The sequence below is a fragment of the Priapulus caudatus genome, unplaced genomic scaffold, assembly GCF_000485595.1.
Source record: "Priapulus caudatus unplaced genomic scaffold, Priapulus_caudatus-5.0.1 Scaffold23, whole genome shotgun sequence".
Taxonomy (NCBI): Eukaryota; Metazoa; Priapulida; class Priapulimorpha; order Priapulimorphida; family Priapulidae; genus Priapulus; species Priapulus caudatus.
The window spans coordinates 227,250-245,748 of record NW_014577084.1 but is presented as its reverse complement, the minus strand read 5'-3'; the positions used below and the strand labels follow the sequence as shown (position 1 = coordinate 245,748).

Below are 18,499 nucleotides of genomic sequence, written 5' to 3'. Positions count from 1 at the left end.
CCCATAATATCATATATATACATTGCGTTTTAACACATATTATTCTATGTTATGGTCTAGATTCTAGAACTTACTACTGCATGGTGCAAGAGGGTGAATGTCATCATTTGACTCGGTGCCAGTTAGTGGTGCCACGTAGTGGGAGAATGTAGAACTACAAGAAAAAAAAAAAAAAAAAACAAAAAAAAAATAAAAAAAAAAAAAGAAAGAAAAAAAAAATATAAATGTGCGAAACAACGTGACAACATGTCGGCGTCTGTTTCGGATCAGACCTTGGAGGAATTGAACTTAAAAGCAACCTTGAGTGAATTAATGAGTAAAAAAGAATCGATTGAAAATGACATAAAAGACTCATTATCTACTTTGGAGTCGGTAGGCTACATGCAATGGCAGGGAAATGTTATAATTTAAATATTCAACGTATTTATGCATCACTGCTCATGTGACTTATTAGTGCAGCTGGACCAAGCTGTGAAAAAGCGGCCTCTATTTAAGACGTTGGGGCGTGTGAAACATCTCACGAGTTAGCCGGCGAGGCGAGCTCACCGATCTCCAGACAGGTGAACTCATCCCACGAGTTGAGCTCACCGATCTCCCTTCGGGTGAACTCACCACAATGTGGGTGCGAGTTGGCCGTAGACCGTGCAGTGTGCCTCTACTTCTACTAATAGTACTATTGGGGACTATTGATTGAATACAAATTTACAATTGGTGTCCCCTGGACCTAATGGCAAATTCTAGTTTGGGACCCCGGCCCTGATTTTAGCAAATGTGGGGGGTAGAGACTTTATAATCCACAGGTCTCTTCATGGTCTTGGCTCTTGCCTATTCATATCTATCCAGAAATATGTCCTTCGTTCGCAGGACGGCAGAACAAAACAGCGTTCTAATGATGCTACTCACGTGTTTTTGCGTATTTTTCGCGATTCCCAAGTTCGTGTATTTCACATCATATCACTGATATCAGTAATGGCAGTTACCACCGCCCTCCATGTTCAGTGTATCTCATCTGGGCTTATCATAGAGATAACATAGATTCATCATAACATAATTACATACATTAGATATACATTCATCATAGAGTCAGTCCTGGTCATGGTCGTGGTCAGGCCAGGGTCCTCAGGCTCAGAATCAGTGTGCTGGGCTTAATTCTGTCTGACAGTGGTCAAATATTGACCAGGCTCCGAATGTACAACTATTTACTATAACACTTTGACTCAGCATTTAGCCTGCCAACCAGGACAGCTATTGTGATGACCCAATACAACCTTCACCAAGAGCACCAAAAGTCTGAAGCCATTGCAGCAGTCAAAGTGTTAAAAGCAATGTGTATATAATTTACCTAACCCTAACTCCGTAACCTCATCTGATCAATAACCCTAGGAGTAGGTATAAAATTATTCAGTGTAGAGCATGCTGAATCTTAAATTGTATCTTTCATCTGGAGATTTGAGGTTTTACATCTTCCTATTTCACTGTCTTTGGATAAACAACCAAGAATCTGCTGTATCAATATATTTTGCCCATAGTTGAGTGGTTTTTATTTTGCACAGATCGACAAAATCATGATTGAGTTACATACATTATTATTTCCTTAATTATTATTCTCAGCTCTAACTGGTTATGACCTTGTTTATAATATGTGCTTTCTCCATATATTTTTAGGAAAAAGGTGTTGGAATGCATCAAGCGCTCATAGATGCTGAAGACTACCCACGTCAAGATGTTGATGTATATCTAGTCCGCCACACTCGCCACAAAGTACACTGTATGTTGATTGTTAATTTTGCAAACTGCGTTTTTCTTTTCTTTTTTAATTTATGTATGTACTACAAATGTTTCTATCAAATTATTGGTTTTCATAGTTTGTTTATGTGAGGTTCAGGATTGTCGTTTCGACATTGACAAATGTAGTGAGACATGATCTACGCTATAATTATTACAGGAGTTCTTATAGCAAACCTGGTGCAACAATTATTCACAAAATGCTACTTAAATTATGCAATGATCATTTCCTAACAGGCCTAAATACTGACCACAAAGAAATCATGAAGCAAATCGAAGAGAATCTGCATGCGTTGCACGCTATCGCGAAGGCAAGAAAAGCTGCGATGGGAGACCATGAGCCCGTAGCAGCGACCAAACCGGTGAAGCCGAGAAGCAGCTTTGCACATGTTAATAGCGTTGCGGAAGGTTCTCCAGCAGAGCAAGCTGTAAGTAAAATTGCTCCGAACATATGTTTACCAGACTTCTCAGCTAAGTATGGTGATATCTTTACATTAACTGTTGCTATGCGTAATATTTTCCTGCTTCACTCGTGTATGCTATATATACTGACAAACATTGTGTAGGCATATATTGTATGACAATTCTAGTAAGAGCGCCAAACCTGAGTAACAACCCACGTGGTCATCTGTGCATAGCAAGCAATGTGATTTTATGCTCATGAAGCAGTTTTGGTTCCATATCAAAACCCGAATATTAATGTGCACTATGATCAAACCCATTGTTGTACGTAAATATATATGTAATTAGAGTGTACTTGTGTTTTGGAACATGTCTGATTTATTTATGTGCATCCACAAAAGCTATATACCGATATAGTGAATCTAACTACAGATTCTGACAGAGTGGTGCACCTAATGTTTAGAAATTGGGAAAATCTTGATTGCCTTAGAATTTTGCATGTTTTCGCATTCATAAAACTTACACAAATTTGTTCTCTGTCAACGTAGTTCATGTCATGTAATAGATTTCTACGTTTTCAGGGTTTGGTAGTTGGTGATGGCTTGGTAGAGTTTGGTTCCGTAATCTCAGAAAACTTCAAGTCTCTTCAGGATATCGCTGCTGTGGTGCAACACAGTTTGGGGGTAAGTATGTTCTAAGAGGTTTTATCAAATATTTACTTGGTCATTATATTTGATTATGCCAATAATTATTAAGAGCCTGTTTTATCATTTCATTTGACTTTATACTTTATAGTGATAGCCATGGTATTTCTTCTGATAGAACCGCTTAATGTCATATAAAAATACAAAAAGTAAGCGTTTGTTCTGGAAGTATTCCTTATGCATAGATATGTATAGATATGTATAAATATATTCATGCATTTTACTGCATATCCTAATTGCTTTTACTCTAATTGCAGGCTCATGTAAATGTTCTGGTGCACAGGAATGGTAGAGAGATGAGGTTAACATTAGAACCTAAGAAATGGCCAGGAAGAGGACTGCTGGGGTAATAAATTTTAACAATACACTTTCTGTTACTTGTAGTTATGTGTCATTTTGGTAGAAGTGAGTGACATCGATATTATATCCTGATTTTTGTTAAGGAAATGAGGAAATATTCAAATTGAAACCTTTTACATTAAGTTTCATTTGTATAATTCATGAAGTCAAGTTGTATATAATGCCTCTGAAATGCTCAAGCACTTGATATATTTCCCAAGTGATTGTCATAATAAACATACAATAAGTTCCTATCTCTTAATGTACTGAATCTGTAGCACAACTGTATTAGGTACCAAGAAGGAAAATTGAACCCACGTATATTTTTTATTTAAAAGCCAAATTTATTTAAAAGTCATGGTTATTTTATAGGTAAATCTTTAATCAATTTATCACAATTTTAGTATTATGTGTGACTGTAACGCATGTTTTTGATTCCCTTTCAGATGCAACATTGTCCCTGGTGGACAGTAAAGAAAGTTCCATATGCATATTAAAAACTGGGAAATACATTGTAAAAAAACGTTTGTATTACCATGAATACTAAAATAAGCCTTTTCCTTATTACTATAGTAAACTCATTAAAAAAATTCGTTTAAATGTCATTGTAATTTATAAAAAATCTGTTAGCTGGTAGGATTGAGATAGTTTACTCAATCACATTGCAATCTGGCCTTGTAACCATTATGATATTATCCTGCTATTATGGTTACAGTTGCTGTAAATATTATTGCATAATTCACAAAAGCATGGAAGAGAGAGCATTTGCAGCATGGATAATTTGCTGTGTTCCATGTTATAGGCTCTCCTATTCCAACAGTAGTGAGGTATGGGCAAATGGTACCTGTTCACATGTCTCGTGTGGGATTTCTTAGCAAAGATTAAAAAGGAGAGCACGATAAAGTAATTTGACTGCGAAATAATATGCAGTTTAGTTATTCTGTACATAACGGACGTTTAATTAGAATTTTTAATTACAAATACGTTGAGGTAAATCCGTAAAAGAGTTGTTGCACCATATATTTTCTCTCCGTATATAATTGCTGTATTAATTGCTAATAAACGCAATATGTATTGACGGAAGTAGTGCGTAATGCTTGTCTATCGACTTTCTCTCGTATCTGCCTTATTTCCTGGGTGTGTGATGCACATACACGGTATACATGGGTTATTTGTCTCTATACAAGTCGGTCCCCCCTAAATCTCCACATGATCAGTATTCCTCCTGATATTAGCTAGTTACCAGTTACCACCACCAGGGGTTATGAACCACCTATGCAAAGTAAAAGAATGGAAATAACTACATATTTCTAGCAATTTCGACACCAGGTGGCGCTAAATGCAATGATCGTACGTTCATATTTTTAGAATTTTCTCATCCAGGTAAATTGGAGTACCTTTCAAAGATAGGCTAATCGCTATTTTTATCATTGCTGCTTTGGCACGCATCTTGTATGTGTATTTGACGCATTAGGTATTAGACAAAAATAACGGTAGTTATACACGCATATAGGAAAAATGCACATCTTAAAAGTATCCGTGTGCGCGCGTGCGTGTGTGCGCGCATACGTGTGTGTGCGCGCATACGTGTGTGTGCGCGCATACGTGTGTGTGCGCGCATACGTGTGTGTGCGTGCGTACACGCGTTCGTACGTGCGTGTGTGTATATAAAACTAGGGTATAGCTACATTTCTACCTATACACAAACCGCTCAGTAATTTGCGCTATTTACTTAAGACTTCACGCATCCTAATGAGTAACAGAGTGGGCATACGTCATAATACATTTTCTCACTTTCTACTCCACAGCATAGTGAACTTGAATTGTTCAGAAGTTGCTACATTTGCTCGTTTGTTGTGGTGAATAATTTTCTTCTCTTTCCGCTGCTCAGTAATTGCAGAGTGTTGGTGCGTGTGTACTTTGCTCTCGCGGACAGGACGTGCCACCGTGTGCCAAGCGGTAGTTTGCCCTACTTTTTGGCGTCCACCGCCATATCATCATCATCGCCATCAAAAACCATCAGCAGCCACATATACTAGGCCAGTTTGAAAATATAATAGATTTCCCCTACTGTTCCTACAGAAATGTGCATCTTGATAATATAGATAAACATAATAACATTCCACAGTAATAACTTATAACTTATTAATGACATAATAACACAGATGTTAATCCCTATGGCTGACTGAGCCAACTATCTACATTTTAGCTACGTGTCAGCATCTCAACCCAATATTTATTATTTACGTTTATTGTGACTCGTTATTCGATCTATATTTATTTCAATAAACGTGGCAGATCTTTATACAAATGTGTATGTTAATATCTATCTAGAGTATACGGTTAACTACTCATTAATACGTTATATTATTCATAATACATATTCATTATAATTGATTTTTAAATTTAATTATTTCATTTAATCAATCAATCAATCATTTAATTTTTGAAAAATATTATTACGATTGGTGAGATGATTTGGCCGACAATAACTTTTTACTACGGTACAACACTATTTTCGGCACCCACTTCTATTTCTCACATTTTAAAGTTTTGTGATTTTATTGAAATGCTGTGATTATTTTGCTGTGTCTTAAAAAAACTTATCGCATCATTAGTTATTGCAATAATTTGTTGTTTCGCTAAACGGAACTGTTTAAAAGACGCTAGTAAACTGGGGCTATACTTACGTGTTTCTTGATAGTTTTACTGATTTCAACGCATTCATTCTGCACCCAACATTACTTAAACCAGCGCTAGTTTCATAGTGAATAAGATAATGGATGTTAGCAGAATTAGTGGCGAACATCAAGACTTCTACAAGAACGAAGATTTTATAATTGAGCTGCGAATATTAATCAGCCTAATAAATTGTCCATGTAATCGTAATTGTTGGCCGGCTCACTCGCTTACTGGATCTAAATATGCAAAAAGTTATATATAGGGCCTATATATATATATATATATATATATATATATATATATATATATATATATATATATATATATATATATATATATATATATATATATATATATATATATGTGCCACCTCTGTTACATAAAGGATAAGTAAATTTTGTTGGAATGAGGAAACTCACAAGACGATCATATGAATAGCCCTATGTCGAATAAATTTCACGAATGATTGCGTTTTGGTGTATTCGCCTATCGTTTAACGTCGTATATCGTATGACGAACAACATTCCCTTCGCGTTAGCCCACACATCAAGACGGCTATATTATTATATTCTATAATAAGAACGATTTTTCTCTCTAGCGCGACAACCGTTACATCCGGCTCGCTATAAAGATCCCGAAGCGGTACGTCTTTCGGTCAGATTCAGTCAGCAGGTCACGATCAGCGAGCTTGTTCGCAAGGAAGACTTATATGGCGAGTAGTGGAGCGATCGCCATCTGGCGATAAGGCGTGCGCGGAAGGAGACAGCGCCGGTCGTACGGTCATTATCAGCGCCGTGGCGGCGAGCTCCCAGTCCCTCCCACCGCTAAGCCTGCTGTCACTGGCGATCGATTCACGGTGGTAAGAAATTATAAAAGACGTGTAATTTTCGCGATAGCGGTCACCTGGTAGAGCGGACCGTTGCAACGCGCGCGGGGCCGGCCCGCGGTGAATGACCTCTACCGTCACGATACGCCGCTGAGATTCGCATATATGCGGATGTCTGCCGCAACATCAATGGATGGTCAGCCAGGCGCGAAAGCGTGCGGCATTCATTCCGGCAGCCGTGAGAGGGTGGCGCAAAGCTCGCCAATGACCTGACCCCGTTACTGGGTACAATGCGAGGTAGCGCGCGATATCGTCTTCACACATCGCCTCCTATTGTTCCAGTTATTGTGCGTGCTGCGCCACGGGCGTTTATAGCTGGGAGCGGTAAAGTCAGTGCTCCGTCCACGCGCCAAGAATATTTAGTATGTCAGCATGTGCGCGGCCAACGCGGAATCCGATTACGGTGTTTTGTAGGTCGCCTGCTTCGTTACGCGGCCGCGCGCACTGATTTGTGGTCGTCGCGTCGGTCACGGTCAGGGTCACTGAGTGACGTCATATTTGGCTGTGTAGTAGATGGCGCGGCATGCATGCCGTCAAACGCAGGTCGATATGTCTATAGGTCTGTGTTTATACGCTGAGGTTCCGAATTATAAAAGCGCGGTAAGCGTGAAATATGTGTGCATTGATGTTCCTTTTCATATATATATATAAATAAATAAATAAATATATATATATATATATATATATATATATATATATATATATATATAGTATACCGATTTATATGTATATACGAGTTGGTAGCTAGGCTTCAACACGGTGTTAATAACGACAAAATAACAACATAGTTTTTTTTATAACGTGACTTTTTTCATTATAAAACAATGTTAAAATACCATTTATGAGATGGTAATGGCTTCAAATGATATCGAATATGGCCGCACGCGTGTCACTGATCATTGGACAGTAAACGAAGATGAGTGAATGTTGAAAACACGAATTATGCTTATTGTAAATGACTATTGACTACTGTGCATAAAAACTCCCCAGCGTTAACCTTGGCTCTCTAATGATTGTGTTACTTACAATTGTTATAGGCACCCCACTAGTTTCCATATTATACAGCTTGCTTAAATTATTAGAACTATAGTATACCTCCGCGTACGCCGGTATTTTGTCATAAATAGTAAACAAACTGTATGACATACCGTGTGTAAGCTTAAGTTACTGTCACACCATAACATAATCTGATTCTATTAGAATCGTATCTTACATAGAATCCGATTTATTATTAACTGCCACATAATTACCGAGTCAACCACGTGAATTTAGAAGTATCCAATGACCGTTTGGCACTATAGTTTAGTCTACTCTTATGCACCATATCCGCCACTGTGTTTTTGTATTCTACACTCCGATCTAAAGTGAGAGGTACTATGCAGCTAACACAATTAAGTTACACTGCCATTGCGATCGTATATCGTATTCTAATACGGTTATGTTCACCGCTACTGGTCTAGTCAAAACAGTAGAGCAGCTCTACTAGTTAACGTGCATTGAATCTCGATTGTATTAATACTTGTTTGGTTATTGGGACTTTGAATATTCACTCGCAGCCTCAACAATTATCCACGATAATTTTTCTACTAGTGTTAATTTACAAGTGCTCGTGCGCTTACACGTTTGATTTGTATAAAATCGCCTCATAAATACAATATCATTAATACAGTACGATACAATACATTAATACAATATAATTGTACACTGAATCTCTATATAACAAGACAACACGTAGGCCAATGAATGAATATGATTGCGGCTAGAAACGTACTTCCCAAATTTAATTCTTTGTACACTTAGACGTACGTTCCTAGACGATGAGTGATGATTGATAAAACGCTGAATGAAATGAGTGAACGACGATAGCGAAGGTAATGGAGAATCGAAAAATGACTGAACGATCGATGGAATGAATGAACGATCGGCGAGGTGAATGAACGATCGGCGAAGTGAATGAACGATCGGCGAGGTGAATGAACGATCGGCGAGGTGAATGAACGATCGGCGAGGTGAATGAACGATCGGCGAGGTGAATGAACGATCGGCGAGGTGAATGAACGATCGGCGAGGTGAATGAATGATCGGTGAAGTGAATGAACGATCAACGAAGTTAATGCTGTGACAGCGCACCGACACCCACCTCTGGTTGTCCCGGTATATTACAACATACCTCCCCGGATTCGATTCCCGGCGCTCTAGAGTTACATCACAATTGGTGAGATACGAAATGACTTTGTACATACGCAGCTCATGAAAATGAATATGCTCTCTATCCACAACGTCATGATCGAATACGCACGAGAGTGAATATTAGTGAAATGCATTAATACAAAAACATGCTATATTTGGTGAGATACCATGTCAGCCTGACAAAGTGCCGGAATTATTTATCAGAGAGATGATTTCATATAAATTACAAATATATCTAACCTAATACTTTTTGTTTTATGCCTTAGACATGACGAAGTGTTCAGGAGCGTCTAAGTGTTTTCGGCTCTCGTTCCGTGTGCGCATGCATAGCAGCACACAGATAATGATTGCAACTATTAGCACACCGCCCATGATGGCCATACCCCACGCGAATCCGGTCTTTGTGATGCACATCTCGTCCTGTACGGCGTATCTGGCATTCCAGTCTGCAGAAAAGATATCGAGAGGAACATCAGTATACGAGGCGCAGTGCATCCGAGATCAACGATCGCGTTTTTATTTTATTTTTAAGTTATTCGTCATCGTGTAGATGCTAGCTAATTATTCGTTCTATGAAGAATGATTTTAATGGCGATTGCTGTGCACTACTTACAACGTGGAATGGGCTGTTCGCCTGGAAGAATTTAAATGGTGATTGAAAAAAGTAAAACTATTTTTTTAATGACTGAAACAATTTAAATGGTGATTGCTGTGCGATGACTTACAGCGTGGAATGGGCTGTTCGCCTGGGAGAATGATCGTCAGGCCACGGAAGACCTCGATCTCCTCCTCAACCGTGTCCTTGCTCCTTGGCTTCTGCTCCTCGATCTCATTCTCAATGACTTCGGTTGCGTTGGCGTCACGCTTTCTCCTATTGCTGGGCGTGGCTGTGCATGTCGACTGCAAAGTGGCGAGACGGCAATAGAATTTAATACGCTTCCACACAAGTCACGGAAATTCATCAATGGAGGATGAGTACAGCAAGCATATCCGCTCGCATTAAAATTCGTCGGTGTATAACGCGTAATGTATAGGAACGCCGCGTGTCTCGTTGTTATGTCCGCCATTATTACTAACTTACCCTATGGCACTTGTCTCTGCAGACCTCGACCGTGCACTGGAAGTAGACGTTGTTCTTGTCCGGGAACTTGAATGACTGGAAGTTGGTGTAGTGGACGACATCGCCGTTGACGAGGCGGTCGTGCTGCATGGATGACACGAACTCGGGGTCGTGAGCTGGGCAGCCATCCTCGTCGATGAGAAGAACCTTGTTGACACCAACGCCGTCATGGGCATAACAGTTGGTCACGTAGACGTCCCAAGTAGCTGTATAGAAAGAATAGCGCATATATATTATATTATGTACATAATTAATTAATAAATAAATAAATAAATATACATATATATTATTCGTTTTGAGCGTGTACGGAATTTTCCACAGGGGTGCGTGTGCTATAAAGTGATAATGTGCTATAATGTGATGTTTGAACGCCTGGTGCAAGATTTTCTAAGTAATTACGCGTGCATCTACGTGTTCGTGCTTACGATTTTCCTTGTGGCTGATCGACAGTGTTGCGGTCTCGCCGACAGTCAAGCCCTCGGAGGGAGTGGAGTTCGGGTCCTTGCCGTTGGATACCTTCATGAAAACGTTGGGTGGGTTCGTGTTTCCGACCTCGTTGACAATGTTGACTGGCTGCACGGTGCCGCCGGTCTGGCACTGCACGGTGTATGCGCGATCGGTGCTGCCCAGGATTCCTGGATGTCCCATCATGATGAGCGTGTTTCTGTAGGTGAAGCCTGGATTTCCCTGCTGATAGAGCTGGCTCTGCTGTAGAGAAAAAATGAAAAGAACTTAGCCAAATGCTACATCGGCAATACGCCGTGGGTTTCAGATTATGTGATCGCACATTTTCAGATGCACGCTAAGAAGATGATATATTGAATAAATATGATTGGAAATCCAAGTTAAAAAACAACAACTAATGCAACATTGATGGCTTACGTCTGGGGTCTCGGCTGTACCACATCCGTCGAGTGGCATCTCGAACTGCATGTAGTTGGAGCCGTAGCCCTGGCTGGAGCAACGTGGCTGGCCGAAGTAACCGCGGGCGAACACTTGTCCCTGGAAACCGTTGGCCATCTTGACGGTGACTCGCATCGTGCGACGAGCGGCATCGCATTCAGTGCTGATGTCCTGGACGACGTCCTGGCCGCTGACGGCCTCACCAACCTGCTGACCTCCCTGTTGCGGTGTGATGAGGCCACGACCGTAGTCCTGTCCTGGCTGGATGAATTGCGATGGTTGCTGCTGCTGCTGCTGCTGCTGCGGACCGAATTGTCCCTGACCTCCTATTTGCGGTGTGAATTCTCCCTGGTATTGGGGCTGGGGTCCGTATACGTTCTGTCCTGGCTGCTGGGGTCCGTATGCGTTCTGTCCTGGCTGCTGGGGTCCGTATGCTTCCTGTCCTGGCTGACCGTTGAAAGGCTGCTGTGGGTATGCGCCGGCCTGATCCTTGTCAAGAACAGCTCCACCGACTGGGTAGTTTCCAGCACCACCACCGACGCCATGTCCTCCACCATATCCACCATCGCTGAAACCACTGCCGTATCCACCCTGGCTGCCTCCGTAGCCGCCTCCGTATCCGCCGCCACCGTAACCAGCTCTGCCGTGACCGCCACGGCCCTTGCCTCCGTACTGGCCGGCATGCTGTCCGCCATAGACTCCAGTGTCGCTGATGCCCTGTCCGTAGCCGCTCTGTGCTCTGCCTTGTCCCTTTCCGTATCCACCGCCGCCGTAGCCGCCGGCATCGTCGTAGCCGGATCCGTAGTTGTATTCGTATCCCTGGGAGGCTCCGCCGCCGCCATATCCGGCTCCGACCACTCCCCCGACTCCTCCGTGACCGGCTCTGCCGCCTCCATGTCCGATGTCACCACCGATGCCGCCGCCATGGCCTCCAATGCCACCAGCAATGCCACCTCCGTAGCCGCCGCCTCCTCCTCCTCCTCCTCCTCCTGCTGCATGTACGCCGGGTCCGTATCCTCCCGAATAGCCTTGAATAGATTTGTCTCCGCCATAGCCGCCATCATTGTTGCCGCCATAGCCGCCATCATTGTTGCCGCCATAGCCGCCATTGTTGTTGCCGCCATAGCCGCCATCCCGGGGGAATTGCTCGTGTGGCTAACTGCGTTGTCCCTTGTTCCAGATATCGCGCCACGCGCCGCCGTAGCCTGCACGGATACGTCGGGTAAAAAGGCCGATGCCGTGAGTTGTTTCGGTATCCTGGGAGGCACACTGCCGCCGCCCCAATCGCTCGGTCGACCAGAGAATTAGAGAACGTAGCTCCGACTTCGCCTCCCCGTGAAAGACCGGCTCTTGGCCGACCTCTCATGATCCGCTGTCACGCCACGATGCCGCCGCCATGGCGCTCCAATGCACAGCAAAGCTACTCTCCGTAGCGCGCCGCCTCCCTCCTCCTCCTCCTCCTGCTGCATGTACAGCCGGATCGTATCCTGGGTTCGCCGAATAGCCCTTGAATAGATTTGTTGCGTCCGCCATAGGGCCAGCCATCTTTGTTGCCGCCATACTGCCGCCATCATTGTTGCGCGCCATAGCGCCATGCATTGTTCCGCCATACGCCGCCCATCATCTGTTGCCGCCATAGCCGGTACCATCATTGTTGCGCCATAGCCGCCTATCATTGTTGCCGCCATAGCCGCCATTGTCGTTGCGCCAATAAGCCGCCATCTTGTTGCCGCCATAGCCGGCCATTGTTGCGTTTGCGCATAACGTCCGCCATTATTGTGGCCGCCATAGGCCAGCATCTTTGTTGGCCGCGCATAGCCGCTATTGGTCGGCTGCCGCCATTAGCGCCGTTATGTGTTGTCCCCCATAGGCCGGGGCCATTGTCTTTGGCTGCCATAGCCTCCCGTGGTTGTGTGTTGTTGTTGTCACCGCCGTGGACCTCCGCTGGGACCGTCAGTGCAGACGATAGGCCTCGCCTCTTGCGTTATCAGCATATCCTTTGTTGTTGTTGTTGTTGTTGTTGCTGCGCATAGATCGTTGTTGTGTTGTTTGTTGGTGGTGCCGATAGCCGCCGTCGTTGTTGTGGTGTGTGCCATAGCCGGCCCCCGCTGTTTTTTACCAATAGTCTGCGTAACGGAGCATCGTTGGCTACTCACCAGTGTTTGGCGCATCTGGCCATCGTAGCCTTTCTGGCTACTCGTAAGCCAATGGCCACCGCTGGTGTCATTGCGTAGCCTCCTCCTCCGCCACGCTAAAACCGCCGCTAGAATATCCACACTCCGCCAGACCAAACACCGCTATAATAACCGGCTCGCCGCCTAAATATCCACGCCGCCAACCTCTACGGGGGTCTTCCCCCCATAGTCACACCAAGTCAAAGTCAAACCGCGGCGCCACCGTGCCACCATATCCTCTCGCATCGCTGGTGCCCGTAACATCGGGAGGACTAGGGGTATGAAGACGTATGGTCAGTGTACGGCTTGATTCGTACGGTCTTCGTAAGGGATGCTGGTGTGTCTTTTGAAGTAGAGACGGGTATGGCGAGTGCGATCGTCGTTGGGTGTGTTTGTGGAGGATAGGCCGTAGTAATAGTGACGGTTATATTCCGTACAGCCCCCTCACTGTGTGCTAGGGCCGCGCGCTATCTGCAGTAGCCAGAAGTTTCCGTTGGTGAAGTAAAGACTGTATTCAACGAAATCTATGAATGGGTTAGGCTGACTTATGTGATTACTTGATATTTACGCGGCTAATCATTTGGTAAAGCCATTTATTTAATTGACACTGCAAATTTATTGCTCGGGCGCAATCTCACGAGCCGAAGTTTAGAAAAGAGCATATTAGGTAAACGAAATAAATTAACCGGAAACGCAAATACACCAAGACGTCGCAGGGGCGGACAGCCGTCCGGGCGCGCGCACGGGCGGGGCGAATGCCCAATACGATGTGGGGCTGGGTTGAGCGGACGGGACACGTGGGCATTGATGCTCAATTATTATATATATTCGACGGTTGTTGTCCAGTTAAAACGGAATAGATGGATGAGCACGGTTACCGAGCGCGACGGAAGCGCACCATAGCCTTGCCAAAACGTTCCGTCATCACATGTCTCTTCTGAAAGAGCACCGGGAGGGAAGTGTAACACTGTATAAAAAGAGCACAAAAGTAAGCGAATACCCATTGTACGTAGTTGGCTGAAGATGCAGGATGAGTAAGTAAATGCCGGCTAGAGCCGATGACGGGCGCGCGCTCAGAAAATTCAAGTGATAACGAGGCCAACCGCTTGCAGCGGACAGTGAAGATTCCAACACTGACTAAAAAAAAAATCCAACGAACATCTACTACTACAACAGTAATCAAAATCGCAGATCGAGGCCTAGTGTAACGCTCGCTATGGCTAACCCGTGCAGCACGTACAATGTTTGCATTCGGAATTCGACTCATAGCCGCCGATATCTACTTATCACGCCGGAGGCAATGTTTTCACGCAGGGCGCGGCTGTTATAACCCGGAAGACGGCGGTAGCGCGCTATCGCAACGAAAAGCAATAGCTGTGCGCGCGTGCACGTACCATAGCGTGGCACGCAGCGCGGCTGACACACGTGCTAACCGACCATGCGCGACGTATTTGCTTAAGCCTAAGAAGAGGCTGACAGTGCGACCGAGCGTTATGGATGGCGTTTAGATAAACCACTGATTTTATAGATCTTCTTTATAAATGCGTATATGAAACTCATGTGGTTTTTCACAAGCGTATATTCTAGACAAATGTCATACCCGATGATGAATGTGGGTATAGATATGAAACCTGAACTCTGAAAATCGTTTAACGTTTCGATGAGCTGCCTAAGATACGATGCCAGTCCTATATCAAACCCTGCTGCCATCTCCAACTGAGCTGCGCAGTGTTCTCTGTAAACTAGAGGCGCAGAGCACGCGTAGTCTTGATTTTCCCGTATAGATATAGCCCGTCCTCTGATTCTAGCGAGGAACAGCTCGCGTCTTTAGATTGGTCGGCCGTATGACGCTATGTCGCATGTCTGCAGCAACACATCATCACCAATCGACGTACTTACCTGTGGCTATACTTGTAGGCACCTCGTTGTATATGGTAGCCAAACTGAATCCGTGGCTGGCCGACCCGAACTTGAACATGTGCCTGAAAACAGCGGCCTTGGCTTTCTATGCGGCAGCTTGCGCATACCGACCCGTGCCAACGAAGACAGACGACGGGACTATGCCGCATGGGCGGCAAGCGCAGCGTATCTGTCGCAGCCATAGCACAAACCGTCGCCAAGCATGGAGGGTTCATACCGGACAGCAACAATAGAGCCACTCCTGCATGCACAAGCGCTCGCAAATAATGCAGGAATACGAGATTATACGCAGAGCACAAAAGTATGGACATCGGCGAGGACAGTCGTGTCTCGGGTTAGCTCTCATTCTGGCTTAGCTATCGCATACGCAGATCGAGTCGGCTTGTGCCGATACGGCACTTACAGAATGTATGCCGTGTTCGTAATAATAGTTACAGGCATTTAGAGGATAACCCGAGTTGTTTAATGCGTCAAAATTCAAGCAGGAAAAAGATACTGAAAGGTGTTTACTGATTCTGAGATCACGCATATGAAGGCGAAATGTCCGGATACCTAATTGGCAACAACACCACGCACGACAAGCAGCGTAGCCAGGGGGGGAGTCCTGGGGCCCTAGGACCCGCCCAATTATAAAATCAAAAATAAAAAAAAACAAAAAATAATTTGTATTTTTGTAGTTTGAAAGCAATTTCAAAATTATCCTGTGTATATTGACGTTAGGTCAGCACAGCATGGTCGGGTTAGGCTGTCGTTGTATGAGCTGCCAGAGAAAATAGTCATTGTCAACCAAAACAGCGTCTAAATTGATTTTAAAGCACTTACTTGTTTAATTTAAGAAAAAAAAAAATTCAGACGCCACCCGACCCTTGTTATCGCTCGAGGACGCCCCCTCCCACATCCAAATATCCTGCTACGCCCTTGACACGACCACCAGCGGCCGCCACCCCGCCACAGCTACCACACGACACCACGCACCCCCACCACACGCCAACCAAGGACCAACAACAACAACGAACAACAACAAAAACAACACATGATAATTGATGATGATTATGTGATTATTATTCTTGATGAGGTATGAATGATGATGATTAGAATGGTTGTGGATTTCTGGCCTTGTTTTGTGGATAATATTGCTACTAAGTGGATTGGCTCTAATTGTGGATTTTCTGCTAGCTAAATGTGGATTTTGCTACTCGCATTTCTTATGATCTCATTGGTTAGCCAAGAATTAGTTGGCTAAGAGACGCTGTTTGAACAATGGTTTCTTTCAACAAAAACAACGGAATTTTCTGACACAGAGATTCATTAAGCCTCTGCTTTCCTTCTAAAACGTGTTATATCTGAAAGATAAATGCAAAATTTTTTAAGTTAATTATTTACATTGTAGAACTGCTTGAACATTTTTGCAATATCAATCTTTTAATTTGAATGATTCCACTGTTCATTGGGCTGAGAAGTTATATAATCTGACATAATGCGAAATAATATTGCTTCATAGAATAGTGAAATGTAATACTAGTTCCCTAAATTAAAAAACGAAACCAGAAGCAAAGAACCTAAGTAATATAATATAATACATCATAATATAATAAAGAGAGAGAGAGAGAGAGAGAGAGAGAGAGAGAGCGAGAGCGCGTCAGAGAGAGCGAGAGAGAGCGGAGAGAGAAAGACAGTGGGTGTGAGAGAGAGCGCGCGAGAGAGAGAGAGAGCAGTGTGTAAGCCGAGAGAGAGAGAGAGAGAGACGAGAAGAGAGAGAAAGAGAGAAAGAGAGAGAGAGAAAATAGTACGAGAGCAAGAGCGAGAGAGAGAGAAGAGAAGCGAGCGAGCGAGCGCACGCGAGAGAGAGAGGGAGAACGAGAGGAAAGAGAGAGAGAGCAAGAGAACGAGGAGAGAGAGAGAGAGCGAGAGAGAAAGAGAGAGAGAGAGAGAGAGAGAGAAAAAGATCGCGAGAGCGAGAGAGATCGCGAGCGAGCGAGAGCGAGAGAGTGTGAGAGAGAGCGAGAGAGAGAGGGAGAGAGAACGAGCGAGCGCACGCGAGAGAGAGAGAACGACAGCAAAAAGAGAGAGAAGAGAGAGAGAGAAGAGGGAGAGCGAGCGAGCAGCGCGCGAGGAGAGAGAGAACGAGAAGGTGAGTGTGAGCGACAGAGAAAGAGAGAGAGAGAAGCGAAAGAGAAAAGGATAGAAGGCGAGAGAGAAAGAGAGAGAGAGAGAGAGAGAGCGAGAGAGAAAGAGAGAGAGAGAGAGAGGAGAGAGAGAGAGCGAGAGAGAAAGCGAGAGAGAGGAGATCGAGCGAGAGAGAAGAGAGAGAGAGAGAGAGAGAGAGAGAAGAGAGAGAGCGGGGAGATAACGAGAGCGAGAGAGTGAGAGAAGAGCGAGAAGAGTGAAGAGAGAGGGCGAGCAAAGAGAGAGAGAGAGAGAGAGAGAGAGAGAGAGAGAGAGATAGAGAGAGCGCGCGCGCGAGAGTGAGAGAGAGCGAGTGAGAGCGAGAGAGAGAGAGAGAGAGAGAGAGAGAGATTGCGAAGAGAGAGAGAAGAGAGCGGAGAGTGAGAGAGAGAGTTAGAAGAGAGCAAGAGAGAGAGAGGGGCGCGCGAGGCGAGGGAAGAGAGGGAGAGGGAGAGAGAGGGAGAAGAGAGCGAGAAGAGACGAGCGAGAAGAGAGAATAACAGGCGAGAGAGAGAGAGCGAGAGAGCGAGCGCGCGCGCAGAGAGAGAACGAGAGCGAGTGTGAGCGAGAGAAAAAAAGAGAGAGAGAGCGAGAAAGAAAAAGAGGGCAAGAGCAAGAGAGAAAAGAGAGAGAGTAAGCGAGAGAGAAAAAAGAGAGAGAGAGAGGCGAGAGAGAAAGAGAGAGAGAGCGAGAGAGAAAGAGAGACGAGAGGAAGAGAGAGAGAGATAAAGGAAGGGAATCAAGAAGGGCAGGAAGGCGGAAGGCCAGAGAGAAAGAGAGGGGAGAAGAGAGCGCGGAAGAGAGAACGAGAGCGAGAGAACAGAGAGCGAGAGACGAGGGCGAGAGAGGAGAGGAGAGGCGAGAGAAGTGAGAGAGAGCGAGCGAGAGAGAAAGTGAGCGAGAGCGAGAGAGAAAGAGAGAGAGAGAGAGAGATCGAGCGAGAGAGAAAGAGAGAGAGATAGAGCGCGCAGAAGAGAGAACGAGAGCGAGAGAACGAGAGCGAGAGAGTGAGAGATAGCGAGAAAGAGTGAGAGAGAGAGCGAGCAAGAGAGAGAGAGAGAGAGAGAGAGAGGAGAGGAGCAAAGGAGAGAGAGAGAGAGAGAGGCGAATGAGAGAGAGAGAGAGAGAGAGCGCGAGAACGAGAGCGAGAGAGAGAGCGCAGCGAGGCCGAGAGAGAGCGAGCGAGAGACCGGGGAGGAGGGAAGAGAGGGAGAGGCGAGCGAAGAAC

General features: G+C 44.6%; 3 protein-coding genes across 3 annotated transcripts in view; 1 reads left to right on the top strand and 2 right to left on the bottom strand.

The window, feature by feature from the left end:
* Positions 1-105, bottom strand: part of LOC106813137 (activating signal cointegrator 1 complex subunit 3-like) — a 29,577-nt gene extending 29,472 nt beyond the window's left edge. Inside the window, exon 1 of the mRNA XM_014817200.1 lies at positions 75-105. The gene's annotated coding sequence lies outside the window, so the exon portion shown is untranslated. The remainder of the gene's footprint in view (positions 1-74) is intronic.
* Positions 106-227: 122 nt separating this feature from the next.
* LOC106813222 (26S proteasome non-ATPase regulatory subunit 9-like) lies at positions 228-4,313 on the top strand. Its single transcript, XM_014817306.1, has 6 exons — positions 228-372; positions 1,666-1,768; positions 2,023-2,213; positions 2,769-2,870; positions 3,149-3,237; positions 3,677-4,313. The coding sequence occupies exons 1-6, from the start codon at positions 247-249 to the stop codon at positions 3,702-3,704; spliced, it is 639 nt and encodes a 212-aa protein (XP_014672792.1). The 5' UTR covers positions 228-246; the 3' UTR covers positions 3,705-4,313.
* Positions 4,314-7,586: 3,273 nt separating this feature from the next.
* LOC106813408 (hornerin-like) overlaps positions 7,587-18,499 on the bottom strand; it is a 15,031-nt gene continuing 4,118 nt past the window's right edge. The window contains exons 4-8 of the mRNA XM_014817545.1: positions 10,991-12,102; positions 10,534-10,816; positions 10,070-10,314; positions 9,714-9,888; positions 7,587-9,434 (exon numbers count right to left, since the gene is read on the bottom strand). Of these exons, the coding sequence (XP_014673031.1) occupies positions 9,244-9,434; positions 9,714-9,888; positions 10,070-10,314; positions 10,534-10,816; positions 10,991-12,102 (2,006 nt within the window). The 3' untranslated portion in view covers positions 7,587-9,243. The remainder of the gene's footprint in view (positions 9,435-9,713; positions 9,889-10,069; positions 10,315-10,533; positions 10,817-10,990; positions 12,103-18,499) is intronic.

Excerpts from the sequence above, each read along its gene's own strand:
- LOC106813222 (XM_014817306.1), top strand. The coding sequence starts at position 247 with ATGTCGGCGTCTGTTTCGGATCAGACCTTGGAGGAATTGAACTTAAAA. Across the intron at positions 373-1,665 it reads CATTATCTACTTTGGAGTCG|GAAAAAGGTGTTGGAATGCA; the intron begins GTAGGCTACATG and ends ATATATTTTTAG. Across the intron at positions 1,769-2,022 it reads CACTCGCCACAAAGTACACT|GCCTAAATACTGACCACAAA; the intron begins GTATGTTGATTG and ends ATTTCCTAACAG.